This window comes from Hesperophylax consimilis, chromosome 5 (assembly GCF_061612785.1).
Source record: "Hesperophylax consimilis isolate HC1 chromosome 5, BYU_Hcon_1.0, whole genome shotgun sequence".
NCBI classification, from domain to species: Eukaryota; Metazoa; Arthropoda; class Insecta; order Trichoptera; family Limnephilidae; genus Hesperophylax; species Hesperophylax consimilis.
Genome location: NC_142840.1, coordinates 30508915 through 30529206, shown reverse-complemented (window position 1 = coordinate 30529206; position 20292 = coordinate 30508915). Strand labels below are relative to the sequence as shown.

The window sequence follows — 20292 nt, the reverse complement described above, 5'->3', positions numbered from 1 at the left end:
TCGCTGAATTATTGCAGTGCGATCAAGGCAGCCTTTTACCAGATATCATTAATTTCCTTTTGTTAACCCCCAAAAAGGTCTGTCCATAAGGCCGTTTAACCCAGTGAAACCATAAACAATTTGGCAATAAATTCTACACAACACAGGTGCAAGGATGCTGCTAAAACCCCAGCCTAAAATCCCACGGATATATCCAAATCGAAGAGTGGAATTTGGTCACTTAACCAATTATAAAAAGATTCATCGTCCATCGGAGACGTAACGGAGCCTTTCATCCTTTATGTAGAATAAATAAATCAACACATTTGCTTAAGTTGTACAAAAAATGGAGGCAAAACGAGCAAAAAACTCTTTAAGATGCTGGTAAACGAGCAAGATTGCCCGTTATTGTCTATTGCCGAACAATAATATTATTGTCTTGTCAGGGCAAGATGTTGGCAATATCATCGTATCGCGCCAAACTTGCGTAATGTAGGTACAAAACAAAAATTCAACCCGTATTATGTCAATGTAAAAAATCATGTTTTTTTACTAAATACATCTATTTTAATTAATACATTTATTTTTTGATTAATTCTTCCCCGGGGACTGGTTTTAACTGCGGTGAAATTTTAAAACGTTTTTTTTAATTAAAAAAAAATTGTTTGACTGAGGATTGAACCACCCTCCCCAAGGACTAGAGTCAACCGCGATAATAACTGAGCCAAATACCGATTGGGTAGGACCGACATTTACCTTAATTAATTGCTGTAATTTCATCCGATTTCAGAGAAATTCGTACGTGTCCGCGTATGTAAGTGATTGCCACCAAAAATTAAATAAAATGCATTGCCATCGTCAACGAGTCTATCTAAAGAGTTTCAGCTTGATCGGAGTCAGGAAGTGTTTAATATCCGCTTCCTAAATTTGCATTAATTTATTCAAATAGATTATTTAAAAACGATCCAACGAACTACCCATCACGCATGGATAGGCAGAGAAGACGGACCGCCAACTACTTTATCTTGGCACACACTCCTTGTTTTATTTAATTCATACATCATCTCTTACATACCCTTCTGTTAGTCAAGAGTAAAATTGTATAAATTTTTTTTTTTAATTATTGCGAATTTTATTAATCGCGTACGAAATTGTGACAGTTTTCGAAGCGGGTGGGTGGGCCGGGCTAACTGGGCAAGAAGGAAATAGATTTAGCCCGGCAATACTGTCGTAATATCGGTAGCCAGGCGAACTCATCGTCCAGACGGGGCATTACCTACGTCGACGAGAATAGGCAATATACGACAATTTTGCCTATTCCTAAACTTTGCTGACAATAACTTTTCGTAAAAATTTGCTCGTTCACCAGAGCCTTTAAAATGAAATAAACATTTGAATGATGTTACAGAGTTACAGGTTGTCAATAAGGACCAGAAATGTAAGTACCTACTGGTTACTGGTATAGACGTGCATCTCATAGATATTTACCAAATGTGTTTTTGTAATTCATCCGCTAATATTGAAGGTTGTAAGTTCCTAATTATCTTTTGGCGTTCTTTTCTTTCCTGACTGCAAAAATAATAAAGCAACTGTTGGTCTACCCTAAAACCCTTATAATATAACAGGAAATTTGTGCAATGAAGGTCAAATAACCCTTTTTGCCTTTCTATTTTCTTTCTCCTACATTCTTTTAATACCGTTAGGTTGCTGCTCTGTAAACGAGCACATACTTCTGTTTATGATCTCTAAAAAAAAAAACGTTTCTCTGCGTAATATTATAATATTGTCTTCTAATATAGAAACGGGTAGACGCACAAGAATGTGGTGCTGGAGATAAAAGTTTTGTCTGCTTACAACGTAAGTACCTATCATTGGGTATTTTGGACATGTTGCGCACAGCAGGCACTCGAATCTGGACAAACTCATGGTCACTGGCAAAGTGTTTGTTTGGCAAATAGATTTGATAGATTACTCTACTTAAGCTCTAAATTAACACACAAGCAATAATTACACATCCTTACCTAGATGTTACCTCTACTACAAATTACATTGAAAGTAATTATATATATTTTAATTACTTTGTAGAATTCCATTTAAGATTCTAATAAGTGTATTGGTTTTAAAAAACCAAATACACAAATAGACATCAAGAATCCCACGGCTTTCTAGTTCGATTATATTTTATTTTATTTATTAAAAATTACAATTTTTTATGAATAAATTCGAGCACTATTATTTTGTTATCAGTTATTGTATTCAAATGAAATAATTCATAAATACAATAAATTTTATCAAGCAATTTGTAAAACTAATTATGTAAATGTTTTCCCCTGCCTCGGCTTAAAAGAAAACTATTTAATATTATTATTTAATGTTTTTTTACTGTTTTAGCATTTTTTATTATGTCTTCACTTTAACTGTAAAACGGGGAATAATTACAACCCTTTTCTGGTGGTAGCCTCTATGGATTTACGACCTTACCTTTTTAAGCGTTTAGTTTCTACTTCCTACCGTTATGTACCTATATCCCAAGGTTTTTCAACGTACCTTAACTACTTCCTGATTATATTTTCGCAATAACATTGAAAACCGTTTAAAACGGAGTAAGCCATGAACAAACTAAGTAAAACTAAGTAGAACTGAGTAAACTCCATGAACATTTTTAGTTAAAAGTACCTACGCGCCACACAAAAAGCGTTATTTTAAAACCTGTCATTGTTTCTCACTGAAATTATGTCCAGACAAATTTTATATCAATATAAGTTTCAATCTTTTATATCTAAAAGACACGAGTAGTTTAGAATAACAAATATGCATGCCTAAATAATTTCGGTCTGCTCATTAGAAACTTTTTTTTCGAAAATCGCGGTAACTTCTCCATCAGTGAGTACAAGGTATATTTTTGTGGCAGAGTTGGTACCACTTAAAAGCGAACGTCAGTCGAGTTCTGTCCAACTGTCAAAGTGACAACTGTCAAGTCATAAAAAATAAATACTATTTTGAAAGTTTAATTATTCAATCCGATTATATTTTAACTGTAAAATGCCGTCCAACAACAAGGTAAAACAAACTGCAAACAAAATTATTCATATATTCTTTTCTTAACCGGCGTCTTGCGCAATATATAACTTTTAACCTATATATTTTGGTCTAGGCTTTCCCTGAACTTAAAAATGATAGACTTCTGCGTGCTGCCAGAGGAGAGGAAGTGGACAAGATTCCAGTTTGGGTGATGAGGCAAGCTGGAAGATATTTGCCAGAATTCCTGGCTTTGAGAGCTAAGCACGATTTCTTCGAAGTTTGCAGAACACCGGAGTTGGCTTGTGAAGTCACTTTACAACCTCTAAGGCGCTTCAAGTGTTTGGATGCGTCGATCATATTCAGCGATATCCTTGTGATTCCTCAAGCTCTTGGTATGACGGTTGAAATGTGCCCGGGAAGAGTAAGTTTGATTTGATAACGTCAAATATTTTTTACCTCTATTTGCAATTTGATAATTCTTCTCATACTTGAATTCATTTAACATTTTCCGTTTTAAAAAATAACCCCATTTTCAAAACATTTCTTCTGTTGGATAAATTGTCTAAATAAAATCATAACATTGGTGATTTTTATTAATTGTGTTACAGTGAATTAATAAAATCAGGATAATTCTGTTTTATGAGTTGATGCAACTAATTATGTTACTAAATTTAAAAAAATACTTTGTTTTAAACCACTAAATTTGTTTCCTTTTGTTAATAAGTATAACAAATATAACGAAAAAGGGGTTCTTCTGAAAGTCGTCAATTGCTGATATTGGTAGCGTTAGAGATATTAGTAAATATACAGAAAATCGGGACACGCTTAATATGTACTTATAAAAATAACACTTTGTAGTAGTTGGATAATAATGAGAAGTTAGTATTTCAATCGCTTCAGTCTGCAATAAGTTATCTACCAAACAATGTACATAATACAGGTTGTCCCGGAGTTAAAGTGCGCGAACTGCGAGAGCTGATTCTACATGATGGTACAAGTAAAAAAGATTATAACTTTTTTCGAAATTCCATTGTTTTTTTCCCATACAAAAATATTTTTCCATGGAAGAATATTATTTTCTCCTTACGAACAATTCAAATTTTGTACCTGTAAACTTCAACTTCAAACATTAAAAATTCGTAAAAAGTTATTTTTCTTTTTTACTTCTACAATCATGTAGAATCACCTACCGAAGTTTGTGAACTTTACCGGACACCTGTATATAAATTCTGAACACTGAACAGATACTAGAAGAAGTGGTCAACGCAACACAAGGATACACTGACGTAGTGAGTGGACACGCACACCCACTCGGTACCGCACTGTGCCGATACGAAGCTAGAGTTGGGTAGTTCTACTTTGTTTTAGTAGCGTGGTGTCCAATTAATACTTCAAATCAAAATTTCAAGTTACATTTTGTTACCTACACTGTGATATCCTTTATTCATATTAATAAAGTACATTTACTTTAAGGCATTTTTATTTGGTGTGCCTCATCAACAAATCTCATTCACCGGGTGAATGTGCCGGGAAGTAAAAATTTTGACGCGCAGTGCCCTAGACGAATCACTGAAGTTGATTATCTGCTAAAGAAAGAATATCAATATCTAAAAATGCTTGATAAATCACAGGAAGTAATGAAAAAGTTAGCTTTCTTTGGGGCGCAAAGGAACCTCGACGACACACTTCTCGGCTTATGTCTTCACTGCTTCTAAATAACTCATTTTTTTATATTCCCGCTCTATATTTCAGGGGCCAGTGTTTCCCGAACCGCTCAATGTGCCAGAAGACCTTAACAAACTTACAGTGGAAGGAGCCGTCTCAAGACTTCTGTACGTTGGAGAGGCCATCACTCTGACAAGGCATAAAATAGACGGGCTCGTTCCTCTCATTGGCTTCACCGGAGCTCCGGTTATACATTTTGCTTTATTATCCAAGATAAACATTCTTACTAAGAAATTGTTCAAATTCTGTGAAACAATTCGTCCTTAGAATCAGCATTTAACGGGAACCTTTCAACAGTCAAAAAACAAAATGGTGCTGAATTGCCATTTGATGACTTTGTTACATGTAAATTTCTGCAAACAACTGGGCCGAATTCACAGAAAATTCAATTGTAAAATTGTTATCAAATTAATGGCCAGTAGGAGCCATTTTGTATTTTTAGTATTTGAAAGGTCTCCGTTAAACGCATATTCTACGTTCAGCTATTAAACCAATTTTGATAAGTAGAAAAGCACAACTGTCATGTTGTTGTTATGCTTGTCAGCCAATTACAATTTGTATTTCTGTGACACATCCCAGTCTTATGTCATATTAACACTACCTATCAATTAGAATTCTACCCTCGTAAATAAGTAAATATTACTGGGAGACAAACCCACATAACGGTATTGTTAATAAGACGAATTCTGTGCCTGGTTTCTAAAAGGGCCAATTTTATTGTTTCAAATCTCAAGCTATGCAGACTTTGCAGAATTCGGTAGATAACCCAATTTTGAGGCAAAATCGCAAAAAAAATAAATGGAAAAACTGACATTAGAAGCAAGCCACAGAATTTGAACTCAACGTTTACAACACTTCATAAAATCAGATATACGAAAGAAAATATTCTGCATTGTTCTTGGTCCTGCCACTGAGTACTCTGTTATAACCTCTCTTTCTGTCACAAGCGGGTTACATATAAGAAATAGGTTAAAATAAAATAGATATCAATGAGTTATGATTTGAGATTGTCACGACAAATCATTATAGTTCTAGCGAATAACAATAATATTGTTAAAACCGGGTAGTTTAAGTAGCTGCATGACGATTGGTTGAAAGTGAGCTCACTTTGTTTACCTTTTACCAGTGCTAGCCGATTTGCGGAAAACAGGCGTATCTCTGCCAATTCCCATTATACAAATAAAGTGCTAGTCCGATTGCAGACAAATAGGCGTTATCTATTCCAAAAGCGAAAAACACATATTAAAGTAATTTTATAAATTCTTAAAAATCCCAAGTGCTGACACTATTATTATAATAATTTATTATTTGACGGTATAACAACAGTGGAATTTGGACTAGAGGCGAACGCGTTAGCGCCGAGTTTCGAAGAACGACAGTTCGAACCCCATTAATTCCAAATAAATAATTACCGTTTTATATCTATTTTTTTTTTCCATAAATATTAGTAAATATAAAAATAAATATACAAGTGAAAAAAAAAACAGGACATTACAATAAATACAATACAACTCTTAGTGACATGTAAACATTAAAATAAACTTTAAATGGCAGATCCCCCGTGTACCCCCCCAGGGGCTAAAGATCCTTTTAAAAAATCGGGAACCACGCCGAGGTCACCGATAATCCGGAACATTAGCAGTCCAGAACTAGTTAAGTCCCCAAGACAAACCCGAGCCGAAAGCAGAAAAGTTATGGACAAACGACAAAAGAAGGAAATTAAGACTAATAAACAAGCGTCAATCCCCACTAACACCAACTCTGCTCTTTCTACCACCACCGCAACAACATTCTCCTCTACTACAAGATCCTCACCAATAACACACGAGTCCAGTCCAGCGCTTCCATCTATCAACGAAGACAAAATTCCTCCTCTCAAAACCAAACCGATTCTGACTTCTGTTAAAATCCCCCAATATATTTCTCTCCAGAAAACGAAACAGTCCGAGACAGCCATGAATATTGTTCAAATTGCCACTCTGGCACTGAAAGCAGCCGAGCCTCTCAAAAATAACATATCCAAAGAAGTCCGCGACACAATAATCTCATCTTTGCTGGAGATAATTGAGAAAGGAGCCACACTGGGAAAACAACTTCATGCTCTGGAAGTCGAATTACTTGAAACCAAGGTGCAGAATGCAGAATGTCAACTGAAGATGGAAGAAAGACACTGTAGGGAAATGTCAGCTTTCTGCGCCAACTCTCAAAAAGAACCCGTACTCAGTTACGCCTCGGCAGTAGGGAATCGAGGAGATCGCACCAGACATGCCGTAATAGTGTCGTCATCAGACCAAGAAGCGACGTCAGAATCCATCACCTCAACAATAAAGGATATTATCAAGCCAGCCGACCTCAGAGTGGGTGTCAGTGGTATGTCAAAGGCCAAAAATAACAAGGTCATAATTACCTGCCCTAAAAAGTCAGATGCACAGAAGATCCTAACAGCAATTCCAGGGCTGACCAATGGTAACTTGGTTGCTCATGAGGGCAAACGTCTTAGACCTAATGTTATCTTGAAGGGGATCGAAAAAGAAACACAAGATTCCGAAATATTAGACATGATTTTGCAACAAAATGATACTATCTACGAAGCCACTGGAAATGACAAGGAAGCTATTAAAATTCTAAGATTCACAAACAACAGGAAAAATGATAGGCTACGAAATGTTATTCTGATCGTCAAAAAAGAAGTACACTCAGCTATGTTAAAACAAGAAAGAATAAATATAGGTTTCCAACGAGTCCGAGTCGAAGACAGCTGCCCAATCATGCAGTGCTATAAATGCATGGGATACGGTCACTCCGCCGCGAGATGTACTGAATCAAAAGATCGTTGTCTACACTGTGCTGGTGAACACAAATCATCTGACTGCACAAAAAAGGAACAAAAAGAAGAATTCCGTTGCTGGAACTGCTTTAAAATGGCCAAAGGCAAAATTGAGGCACCAAAACACAGATCAAACGATAGGGACTGCCCCTACCGTGCCATAATGATGTCACGCACAATGGAGAGAGTTGACTATGGCTAACTCAACTGTAACTACAGCATCCGGGACCCAGGCCAGTATAAATGAATACAAATATGAGAAAATTGAAGACTACAAGCCAATAAAAAATAGCCTTCGAATAATGTATCTTAACGCGAGAAGTATCAGAAATAAAATTGACGAGATTGAAGAAACTTTAAAGAGCATCAAACCCACTGTACACGTACTTGCAATATCCGAAACCTGGTTGGAAGATGGTGAGGAGTGCTTCTTCAACATCGACGGCTACCAAAGTACATTTGCGTCTCGCACCAATGAAAGAGGAGGAGGGGTGATTCTCTACACACACCATTCACTAAATGCTACAACTATCGAAAAACATTGTAGTGAAAATTCTTTCTTAGGAATTAATATCCGTAATAGAAATTTTAAACCGTTAAATATTTATGTTATATACAGAAAGCCTACCTCAAACATTAACGAATTCTTAATGTATCTTGAATCTATTTTAAATAACTGTAGAAATGATACCCTTATCTTTGGTGACTTCAACATTGACATTCTTCAAAAAAATAATACATCTCTTAAGTACATCAACACGCTAGACTCATACAACTGTTTCATATGTAACACATCCTATCCTACACGAGTAACAGATACCTCTACTTCTCTAATAGACCATATCATCTCAAACAGACAAAATATTTCCTCAACTACTGCAAATATAGATGCCTACCTAAGTGATCATAACATTTTGATATTAGATTACCAAAACAGCTTGAAACATCACACTAAAAATAGAATACATTATTTTTCAAACAACACCAAAACCGATAAAAACATGTTAAAAACATATTTAGAATCCCACAACTTTCCACACGAAACCACCAGTAATGCAAATGAAAACTATAATAATTTTAATGAATACATCAAAACAGCAATAAAATCATCCCAACATAAATCTGAGTTACGCATAGGAGACCAACGGAGGGGTAATACTCCATGGTTTGATGCAAAATTAAATGCACTTATCAAACAGCGCAACAATGCGTTTAAACTCTGGAAAAAAAATCAGCAAAGTGATATATTCACAGCACTGAGAAATAAAACAAGAAATCAAGTTACCAACTATAGAAGATATGCTAAAACCAAATACTACACGACTATATTTAAAGAAAACCTGCGTAATCCGCGACAGACATGGAAAATAATAAATGCAATTCTAACAAATAGCTCGACACCCCAGAAAGATGAAATTGAATGTCTTCTCATTAAGAATGAAGAAATAACATGCCCAACACAGATAGCTTCAACTTTTAACAACTTCTTTATATCAGTTGGGGAAAACTTAGCAGCCACAATTGCATCATATCCAGATGATTCTATCACTATAAACACGGATCAAAAAGCAATCCAGTCCTTATACATGGCCAAAACAAATAAAACAGAAGTTCTCAGTATCATCTCTCAACTAAAGTCTAATGCATCTCCAGGTTTAGATGGAATTACACCAGTGTACCTGAACTTTTGCAAAGATATATTAGCTGACCACCTTGTTTTTCTTATTAACCCTTGGGACCTTCTAAGACCCAAACAGTCCCAAATGCCGTGCGCGCATTATACTCTCCTAAGACCATATTTGTCCCAAAACGACCGCACATTATTAAAATGCATATATCTCTCTTCCTCTCATCTAAAAATTAATTATTTCTTTTATGTCAGAAAGAGAACGAAATAGTGCTTGTTATTGTCTTTGAAAAAATGGAAGCTTGTAGAAGGTTCGATCCGTGCAAATCAACAACGTCTCAAGGGTTAATCAATCCCTGGATAGTGGAATCTTCCCAGATCAACTAAAGATAGCAAAAATAATTCCGATTTACAAAGATGATTGCAAAAAAAATCCTTCTAATTATCGTCCTATATCCATCCTATCTGTCGTCTCTAAAGTTTTTGAAAAGGTTATTAAGCTTAGGCTCACTAAATATCTCTTATCAAACAATTTACTCGCATCCCAACAGTATGGATTCAGAAACCAATCTAACACAAAATGTGCTGCCTTCGATTTTGTATACGCCCTCCAAAAGCATATAGACCAGGGTAAGCATGCTGCAGGCTTATTTATAGATTTAAAAAAGGCATTCGATACGGTTGACCATGGGATACTACTAAAGAAGCTAGAACACCTAGGCATAGTAGGCACTCCCCTGAAGTTACTGTGTAGCTACCTCTCTAATCGACACTGTCAGACCTTTGTTGGAAAAGGGACAAGCAACATGGGAACGATAAAATGTGGCGTGCCTCAGGGCTCCGTACTTGGACCATTGCTATTTTTAATATACATAAATGATATTGCTAAATGGGGACTTAAGGGTACAATACAACTCTATGCAGATGACACAGTGATTCTTTATCACAATAATGATTTAAACAAACTTGAAAAGGAAATGGAAAGGGATATAGCTTGCCTGGCAAACTGGCTGCGACTAAACAAACTTAGCCTAAACATAAAAAAAACACATTACATACTGTTTGCAAATAAAAAAAATGTAAGTCTTAATATAAGTCTTGATAATAACCGCCTTGAAAGGGTTGATGTTACAAAATATCTTGGCCTTTTCATTGATTCACAACTCACATGGAATCACCAATTTAAACATGTTCTATCCAAAATTACTCCTATAACTGGTGTTTTATATAGACTTCGCGGGTTACTTCCTCCCTCTCTATTAAAATCGATTTACCATGCTATGATTCACTCACATCTAATATATCTCGCCGGAATCTGGGGATTTGCTACAAAAAAAATGATTTCAGAAGTCCAAGTCGTACAAAATAGAGCCCTGCGAAATATTTTCAGTCTACCTTGGGACACACATGTCAAAGACATCTACAGAAACACCCAAATACTTCCTTTTAATACCATTCCCACTTTTGAAATAACGAAAACTATATTACAAGTAATTCAACACTCGGCACATTCCAACACTACACTCTATTACAATTGCGACGTACACCAACACAACACAAGAAATCACAACAAACTTTATATACCAAAAATCAAATCAACAAAATATGGACTAAGATCCCTGGAATACATAGCTCACACAAAATATAATCAACTACCCAACGAGATCAAATGTGCAAGTCAATGTAAAAAGACCCAAACTAACATGCTCAAACTTCAACTTATTAATGACTATCTGAAATAATAATGTTGTGTATGTCCCATAATATGTCCATTTAATACATACAACTATATGTTTCATGTAATGCGTATCATTCCCGCAATGAGTTTATTAACTCCTGGGAGTACAATGCTTTATATAATATACTATATTCTGTATTGTATACTTTTAATAAATAGTGATTTGTTTTTGGGGTATTATGCCGTGTTGCGCTACCTCCTTCTTTAGCCAACGTTTCGGACAGCATTGCAGTGTCCATCATCAGGGCAGATGTGTAATCCAATTACGAGTAGTAGTAGGAGGTAGCGCAACACGGCATAATACCCCAAAAACAAATCACTATAATTAGATATCAATGAAGTCTTTAATTATATTTTCTAATTTTTTTTTCAGTGGACTTTAATGGGATACATGATTGAAGGAGGCGGCAGCAAAACAATGGCCAAATCTAAAGGATGGCTCGAGAATCATACAACGGAATCTCACAAACTATTAAAAACCTTGACCGCTGTGATCATTGAATACTTATTAATGCAGGTAAGTGACTTTTAGCCATATGGCAGGGGTAGGAAACCTCCACGACCATTTGGTCAAACCCGCGAAATAAAATAAAATATCGGTACTCTAAATAATTCATTTGCATATTAATTTGTTTTAATAGGCCTCAGCGTGGGTAAGCCACCCAGTGAGGCCAACATTACTGGATAACTCTGAAATGTAAAAAATATTGTACCAAAATAAAAAAAATCAGTATGTTTTTTACCTCAGATATTTACAGTTCCTTGGGATCAGCGTTGCCAAAAAAATACAATAACTCCCTAGCAATGGCATCATAACTCCCCAGATTTAAGTTATTACATATTCAATTACACTGTAAATATGTATACAGTGAAACTCTCTTAAGAAGTTTTCCAAGGGACCGGGGAAAAAAAACTTCTTAAGTGGGAAAACTTCTTAAGTGGGATTCAATTTTAGCCATTTAATAACTCGAGTCCGGGGCATACGTCATTCCTATGTCTACCTATGTTAAATTGTCGTGAAAACAAGCTCATATGATCCAAGCGGTCAAAAAAAAATATATTCTAGTAATTAGTATTATGTACTTAGAAAAAGGTAGTTATATCATACGAGCTGTTTGTCGCTGGAATTATAATCTGTGAACGCATCCAAAAACTACAAAAATCATTTGCGAAGTTTCGTTTCAATCTACATTTTAAATTTATGCATATGTATTTCCTAACCTTCAAACTTAATTTACGACAAATGTCAGATGAAACATGATGCACGGCAATTTTTAATGTTTGAATGAAAAAAACGTAATTATAATGCATATTTTACCATCTCCCCTGCCATATAATCATGTTGTTATGTATTTAAAGGTGAAATATTCCGTATTAACCGTGATCCGATAGATTATCAAAAGTTTTTCGTGTTTTACAAATTCGATGGAATAAAAATTTTATACAATAATATTACGAAACATCTCTATGTTCATTATCAAAGGGAAGATTATTGAAGGAGGCGTCAAATGTATGCAAATGTAGATCTAGCCCACGTTGTCATTAAGGTTGAGTTTAATATAATCTTTCATGCACAGACATAGGAATTAATAGACGAGAAGATAATGGCGAGGGGTAAAATCAACTGTTGAAGAACGAAGGGAGTGAAGCTGACTGTGATTCGTCAATAAATCAATCTGACAGTAAATAGGCATCTCGCATTATAATATCACCATTTACTTCTTAAAAGTAAAATCTGCTTTTGAATGAATAGACATTTTTACATGGGAGCGCAAATTACTCGCCACGTTATGAACAAATTTGCGAAGTCCAAATTCGGCAAAAAAATTCGGTTCTATTTTCAGAGTCGAATATTTCGTTTAAGTATTTAGTTAAGACACTTTTATAAATGTTCATAATTTACTTCCCAGCAACCAACCAGCTTTGTGTTTCGCGTCCAGACGTTTCTCGATGTGATAGTAACAACTGATTCATATTATACGATGTGAATATGCTTAAAATAATGCTTATATATGGAATGTAATACGACAATTGGGTTTATTCTCTTTTTCACATCTATTTTTACAAGTTTTCATAGTACAAGTCAACATTTTGCCGTGTTATTTCGTAAAATGAACCGATGATGCCTCGACCATAGTTCGCACAAGAATGATGACGTCACGTTTTCAAATTTCACTTGAGGCCATACGCGAGCACAGCCGGCTCCAATGGAACCGGTATGGGGAGTGGGGATAATACGCTTTTAATCACTTAGGGCAGGTCTACTAATATTCATATGTCTATGCTTTCATGTTATTTCGGCCTTAAAGACGCTTGCATATTTGTTACATAATTCCGCATTGTTTATTCGTTCCATTGCTATTTTACCTAGTTAGGGGATTAGGAGACGGGGTATTTGGTTTATTTATTGGTTACGGCAGGTTACGGCTTACGGCCCGGCGGTCGACAAAGGGTTTTATGGTCTCAGGTACTAGGTATGGGTTTCAGTCAACGTCTTTCAATTTATGACTTGGAAAAAGGTTCATTTTAGATATTTTGCGACACAATATTTCGTTTGTGTTGATTTTACCGCCGGATTTCTAAAACCTCTTAAGCGGGAAGCAGTTTTAGCTCTAAAACTTCTTATGTGGGAAAAAATCGTGTTTTTTGTATGGAATTTTCAAGGGACCAAAAATCAAAACTTCTTAAGCGTGAAAACTTCTTAAGTGGGAACTTCTTAAGCGAGTTTTACTGTACATAATATATTATAACTAATTATAAATATACGTAATATTGTTACTGTTGGATCTGAAACTGCTTCCGAATTACAACTTCAGATGAACATGAATTGTTGACTGGAAATGAATGATGTTTTTTGGAATTGGGAATTGTACAGGGTGGGGCAAAAGTAATCACCCGATGTTCTTTTGCTGTAATTTTTTTTTATGATATACTTTGGTACTGCTTGTGAAATTTGTTCAATTGTTTGTAAACCGATTTACGTCTTGTCGATTTGTATTCTGCGTTTGTTTACTTCACAAATGTCAAAACCGATTTGATATTTGGCGTCATTTGCAAAATTTATAGTTATATTGTATATTATTATCTCCTGTAACCGAAACTAATTGACACTTCACTTGAAAAAGTTTTCTCATGATTCAATGAATTGTTTGACATTTTAAATGAATCCATGCAAACTACATCAACAATAATGAACATAATTTCGCGAACTATAATGTTGTTCAAGATGGCTACCATAAATAAACCACTCGCATGGCTGTATTGAGATCAATGGATAGCTATTGTTTATCACACAAAAAACTTTTGATTGACATTTTTTCTCATCTCCCTCCAATACCTTAATCATCTTAGGTGTGCAATTTTTTATTCATATCCATTTAAATATCGCAATACTGAAATGTGATTCTTTATATTTCAGGTAGAAGCGGGGGCTCAACTGCTGCAGGTATTTGAATCAAGCGCTGAACATTTAACCGCTGAACAATTTGCAATCTTTTGTGCTCCTTATCTTAAAGAAATATCCACAGGAGTAAAAGAAGGAATTGTGAAGAAAGGATTAGCTCCCGTTCCTATGGTATGTGTTCATATTTTTTATCCATCAATTTTTTTTATTAGTACTACACTTAAGTCCCAACTGCCACCAGCCCTCTGTAGCCAGTTATACTGTGGCCCATAACATACCCTTGAAAGGAGATGGGAAAGATGAAATGAGGAAGGTACCTGGCTATTCAGATCTGGTAACCAAACACTGCTCAATCTATTTCAAGCAACGTTACAATTCTGAATAATGGTCTTTTACCAGGTGATACTGAGAGTATCTTCCACTCTGGAATATGCCGTAAATATACTACAAATATACTACATATATGTTATTTTTAATGAATGAATTGTGAAATAACACAATTAAATAACATTTTATTGCGCACGCTGAGATTTGATTCCGCGATCTCCGGATTTATGGTCAAGAGCCTTACCCCTAGACCATGGACACCGTCACATACTTTAAAAATAAATATTTACACATTCAATCGATATTCCTTACGAAATATTGTTTTGCTTTTAACAATTTTCAATGCAGGTCAACTTTGTGATAATTTTCGAAATACTCGAGCGATCGGTAAAATTTAATATTTCAGAAGAGCGCTCTATTATCGGCAACCAAAGTTGCTGAATCAGACTTGTCATATGGCCGCAATATCTTGCTGTATCACATATATGATACGATCGCGTGCAAAGAATTGATCATGTCATAATTATGCATTATGTATACTTTTTAGACGGTGTTTGCAAAAGGTGGTGGACACTCCCTGAAGTTGCAGGCGGGATTGGGATATGATGTGATTGGGATTGACTGGACCGTTGATCCCGAGAAGGCCAGAGAAGATGTCGGGGACCTGGTCACCCTACAGGGAAACTTGGACCCTCAAGATTTATACAAAGAACAAGTAAATTAGTTTTATTTTATTCTAAGACAGATTATTGATAATCATTTATCTTTAATTTTCTGGATATTTGTTTATATTATTCATCATTACTTTTTTATTTGCTAAATAAAATGAGCAGGTGACAGGGACACATATTTCCCGTGTTGTGACCAAGTTTGCAAGATTTCATTTCATTTTCATGGCCCAGCCTGTATATCGGCTTGCCGCACTCAAGAGGCATAAACTGATCATAATAATCTGTTAATCATGCCGATATATTAGCATACTGCACCTGAAGGCTTAAAATGAAATTCCATCACAAATTTCCAGTTGCAAAATTAAAAATACTAAGGGCCGGTTTTTCATTATACTAGGAATATTATCAGTCGGAGAAGATTGTAAGGTTTCTTACCAGAGACCAACTTGACGAGTGTAAATCTTCTCTCAAGCCGAGCTTAAAAATCAGCTGAAATACCGGCCCTAAGTCATTCAATTTAATCCTAAGAATCTGTGTCTTTTTTTAGAATGAAATTCGAGAACTTACAACGACCATGGTGCGGAAATTCGGAAAGCTGCGTTACATTGCTAATTTAGGCCACGGCATAACCCCAGCAACTCCCATTGACAGCATGCACACCTTTACCGAAGCTGTTCATGAAGCTCTTTGACTTAACTTCGCCAAATTGTGTTGAAAATTATTTTAATTAATCATTATTGATCTGAGAATTTGCGAAAACAGTTACGGCCGTTGTTACCAACTTTTCTCTAGCAGTTTTCTTTCATTCTGTTGACAATTTATTTAAATAATGCTGCTTGGATTGCAAGTGCTAGAAAATTCTGCACGCTCCAGTCCTGCATACTCAGTGTACCCACATTTAAAGTTTTGTGAATTTAAGTTGGATAAATTTGAATTTTATACATACATTCATTAGAATAATAGTAGATATATATTGTAACGGGTTGTTTCAGAGAATTTGAACAATTCTTCGAATTTCAAAATTAATTTTCATGTTCTGTTATTATTTCAGTTCTGTGAAGTAACTGGCCTATAATGATATAATAACAGAACTTGAATAGGCCATTCATAGAACTCGCAAATGAATGTTGAAATTTGTTCAAATTCTATGAAAAAAACAATCCATAGTATCTTATTATGCAGGAGAATGTCAAATAATAGTCTGTAAATCCGTATATAACTATTTATTGATGATTCAATCACAAGTTGATATAAATAGCAGTTCGGTTTTCTTTCTCGTTCGCTCGGCGGAAGTAGTGTTGCCATTGTAACCGGAAACCCTTCCTCGTCTTATATATCTGCTAGGCTGCTAATTGCACCCCATTGCTGGTCACATATAAATAAATGGTGGTTACACTATATATAAGTGAATGTATAAATGAACATACATATATAATGTAAATTATTGTCTGTAAATGCCGAAATGAATAAAAACATTGACATTAAACCGCTTGAGACATCCGTTACCATCGGCAATCGGCTATCTACTAACCAGACAATGCAGTAGTATCATCCAAATATTCCAAGTACTTGGCTAGCTTTAGATGCAGTCCTCAACTTACAGCCGGTAACCATTAGACGGCTCGGCGGCTGAGTTTACATCGCTTGAGTCCTTCCCAGGAGTAGTGTGTTCAATTCCTCGGCTGGCTAAGTCATCCATCACAACACAAGCAACATTTTCCGCTTACTGTGGTGGTAGTAGAAGATTTTCAACAATTGTCAGGTTATTCATAACCCGGGAATGTTTGTATTTGTTATAAAAAAAAAAAATCTTCTGACCAGACAAGGCACTAACTTTATCCACATACTACTAGGGCTAGGCTAGTATTAGATGCAGTTCTCAACTAACAAATAAATACCTTAGCAGTTAAAAATTTACTTCCTAATACTTGTACTATAGCTCACTCGACACAGCTGTCTGGATGAACCCTCGACAAATGACTTTTGACCGATTTTTGGTAAACTCAGATATTAGTTTCTATCTACCATTTTAACCAGACATTGTCCATCTTCACCCAACAATCAATCATTAAGGCGATGCACTACGTAGTAATGCAAAAACATGTGTTTTTGGTTTGAAAATTTGGTAGCCTAGAAATTTTTATTGCGCAAAGTTATTAAGTCTTTTTATAAGCCCAGAAAAAAATAATGTATAAGGTCTATGAAAACTGCTTTAAAGTTCAAAATCTCCTACTTACGAACCCATTTTTGGTTATGGTTTTATTGTATAATGTGGCAAATTAAGTTACTTATAAAATGATTGAAAAACATTTAAATATTTGTGCCTGAACATCCACAAAATAAAATAAAAGGCACTTTTTGGCCATGTTTTTTTCTTGCATAAATCAAAACAGGTGGATGGTGTTAAGCGGGAATTTAAGCCTTATCGCCATCTACATAAGCTGTGTCATTGATAGCGGCTCGATTCAAAATATTACACGACGTAGTGCATCGCCTTAAGTAATGTAAAACGGTAAAAGTGGTAGTACTAAATCGAGTGTAACTCAAATACATATTAATATAGCCCTTTCCAGGAAAATCCACATTTTACGACTGCACACACGACTTGTTTGCGATGAGGAAATTTTTTAAAAGTATTTAGGATCGGGGTGGAGATTTCGACAGATATTATTTAATATCTTAAAAAATAGTATGTAATGGAATAAAAAAAATTTAAACGCAGTTTGATTACCGCTTAGTTTTTCTAGGATTATCTAAATAATGCATAAATGTAAAAAAAAACTTAATACATCGTACAAAACTCTCGTTTGGGTTAAGTTTATTATTCCGCTCCGTAGCAGAAGGATTAACAGTACCAGAAAGAAAAGAATTAATTAGGGATCTAGATCAGCGTAAGTTAAGGAGGCTTGCATTGGAAAAACGACGATAATTGTGCATTTGAGCGTGGTTTACACAAAATTTCAGCTAATCAATTGCTAATTATGTTTGGGAACAACGACCGTTATTGGTGTAACAAATATTTCTGTTTGGGTTATTTACGGCTTATCATTAATATTATTAATGTTTCTGTTTATGTTAATTCTGTTTCTTATTAATGTTTCTTCGTTAATTTTTTTAATAAATTTTTTGACATAATTTCTGTTTTGTTAATTATTGACTCAACATGCTTATAATCACCGAAGACATAAACCGATAGAAGAATTTTGTGGACATGTTAGTTTGTTAAATTTTTGTAATTACATCTGGTAAAATGAATGGAAAAATATTGAAATTCTTTCTTGAACAATGATTTATAATAGCTGTCTGGGGCCTAGGAGTCGAAATGTCTTATATATATTGCTTTGGAAAAAACAATGGAATTTCTAAAAAATTTTTTTTTTTTCTTCTACTATCACCTACCGTTAGTGCAACCATCCCCCGGACACCTGTATATATGTAATAGCAAAACCATACTCAATACCTTACTACCAAGCACCAATACAATATCCAGGGTGTTAAGGGACGATTTCATTACAATTATTTACTCCAAATAATTTCAGGAATCACTGGTTATATAACCCAAAATAACACAAACACACATGTAGTACGAGGGGGCAGGTAGGTGATTAGTAGGGGTGTCGCTGATTTAGGTACTAATTGAGCAACTCATTATTAGTATAAATACCGGGTTTTATCGTAATTAGGTCATTAGTCTTTGAGCTATCGTCGACCAAACAAGTCGATCAAGGAAAGAATTGTTATAAAATTCCTTATCAAGCAGCGACCGCGGAAGTGGGGGGCAGAGGGGGCCAAATGCCCCCCTAAAATCAAATGGGGGGGGGGGGCGCGCCCCTTCCAATTTTACTTCCTGGCTAAAGAAGGATTATCTGTGCTTGTAAAGATTATCTATATCCTTCACAGTGCTTTTTTTCATAAATGGAAAAGTGTTTGTTGTATACAAAAAAAATTGTCAAGAGATAGCATTAGAGATTTGATTATTTAAATAATCAAAGCATTCGAGAACTTTTTTTATATTGAGGCGAGACCTGTTTTCGATACGTAGAATTAGACACTTTGCAACCAAGGGAAATTTTCATGGGCTTGTATAATGCCGATGATGGGACTTCTAAAACACTTCACAAAACAGTTTGTGATGTCATGCTACGTTCTTCACTGCCGATTGAAAATCTTAGGGGGCACTGTTTTGACAGCGCAGCAGCTATATCTGGCCGCCTTAACGGATTACAAAAGCTTTTGACAGATGATCAACCGAAGTCGATATTTGTGCACTGCTCCAACCACTCCCTCGACTTAGTCATTCAGGAAGTTACTAGAAAATGTGAACTTATATCTAATTCCATTGCTCTTGTAAAAGACGTTTCAAATGCAATCCTGGAGTCATCCAAACGGAAGAACATATTCTCTAACATTGTCCTGGAGCCATGCACTGAATATGATAATTCTCCCATAAAACCGAATCGGCTAATCGCATTATGCCCTACAAGATGGTGCGGCCGAGCAAAATCAATGAGGCGCTTTCTACAAAACTATGTTCGAGTTCAGGAGACCCTTGTGGTAATGCTAGACGACGACAAGTCATGTAATATTACTGATGAGCGCAGGGCGACACTTCGCCGCTATCAAGGGAAAATGGGCGAATTTACCACCCTGCTTGCACTAAATATTGCCCTTGCCATTTGGGTGAACACGATTTCAATCGCATATGGACAGATACGGAAAAAGCTAATACCGATCAAAATATAAATATGGAACTCACTATGCCTACTATGCCCCGTGCTCAAGCTCCTCCAAAACGCTTCAGTGGCAGAGCTCCAGCTGTGCAGTTGTCGCCTAGGGAAAGTCTCCGCCAAAAATTTATATCAGTGTTAGACTGGTCTAAAAACAAGTTGTAAAGAAGGTTTGAACAGCCTGGAATGAATCGCCTCGCCCAGCTCGAATCTGTTCTACTTAACCGTTCAAAGGAATTATCAGCAA

At 35.6% G+C, this 20292-nt stretch overlaps 1 protein-coding gene across 1 annotated transcript; it reads left to right on the top strand.

Annotated features, from left to right (window-relative positions):
- The first annotated feature begins 2921 nt into the window (after window positions 1-2921).
- Urod (uroporphyrinogen decarboxylase) lies at window positions 2922-18417 on the top strand. Its single transcript, XM_089632107.1, has 7 exons — window positions 2922-3039; window positions 3134-3421; window positions 4753-4911; window positions 11291-11434; window positions 14336-14491; window positions 15195-15362; window positions 15866-18417. The coding sequence occupies exons 1-7, from the start codon at window positions 3022-3024 to the stop codon at window positions 16007-16009; spliced, it is 1077 nt and encodes a 358-aa protein (XP_089488233.1). The 5' UTR covers window positions 2922-3021; the 3' UTR covers window positions 16010-18417.
- The last annotated feature ends 1875 nt before the right edge of the window (window positions 18418-20292 follow it).

Coding starts and splice junctions, on each gene's coding strand:
- Urod (XM_089632107.1), top strand. Junction 4,912..11,290: donor TTGGCTTCACCGGAGCTCCG/GTTATACATTTT, acceptor TTTTTTTTTCAG/TGGACTTTAATGGGATACAT. Junction 14,492..15,194: donor GATTAGCTCCCGTTCCTATG/GTATGTGTTCAT, acceptor TATACTTTTTAG/ACGGTGTTTGCAAAAGGTGG.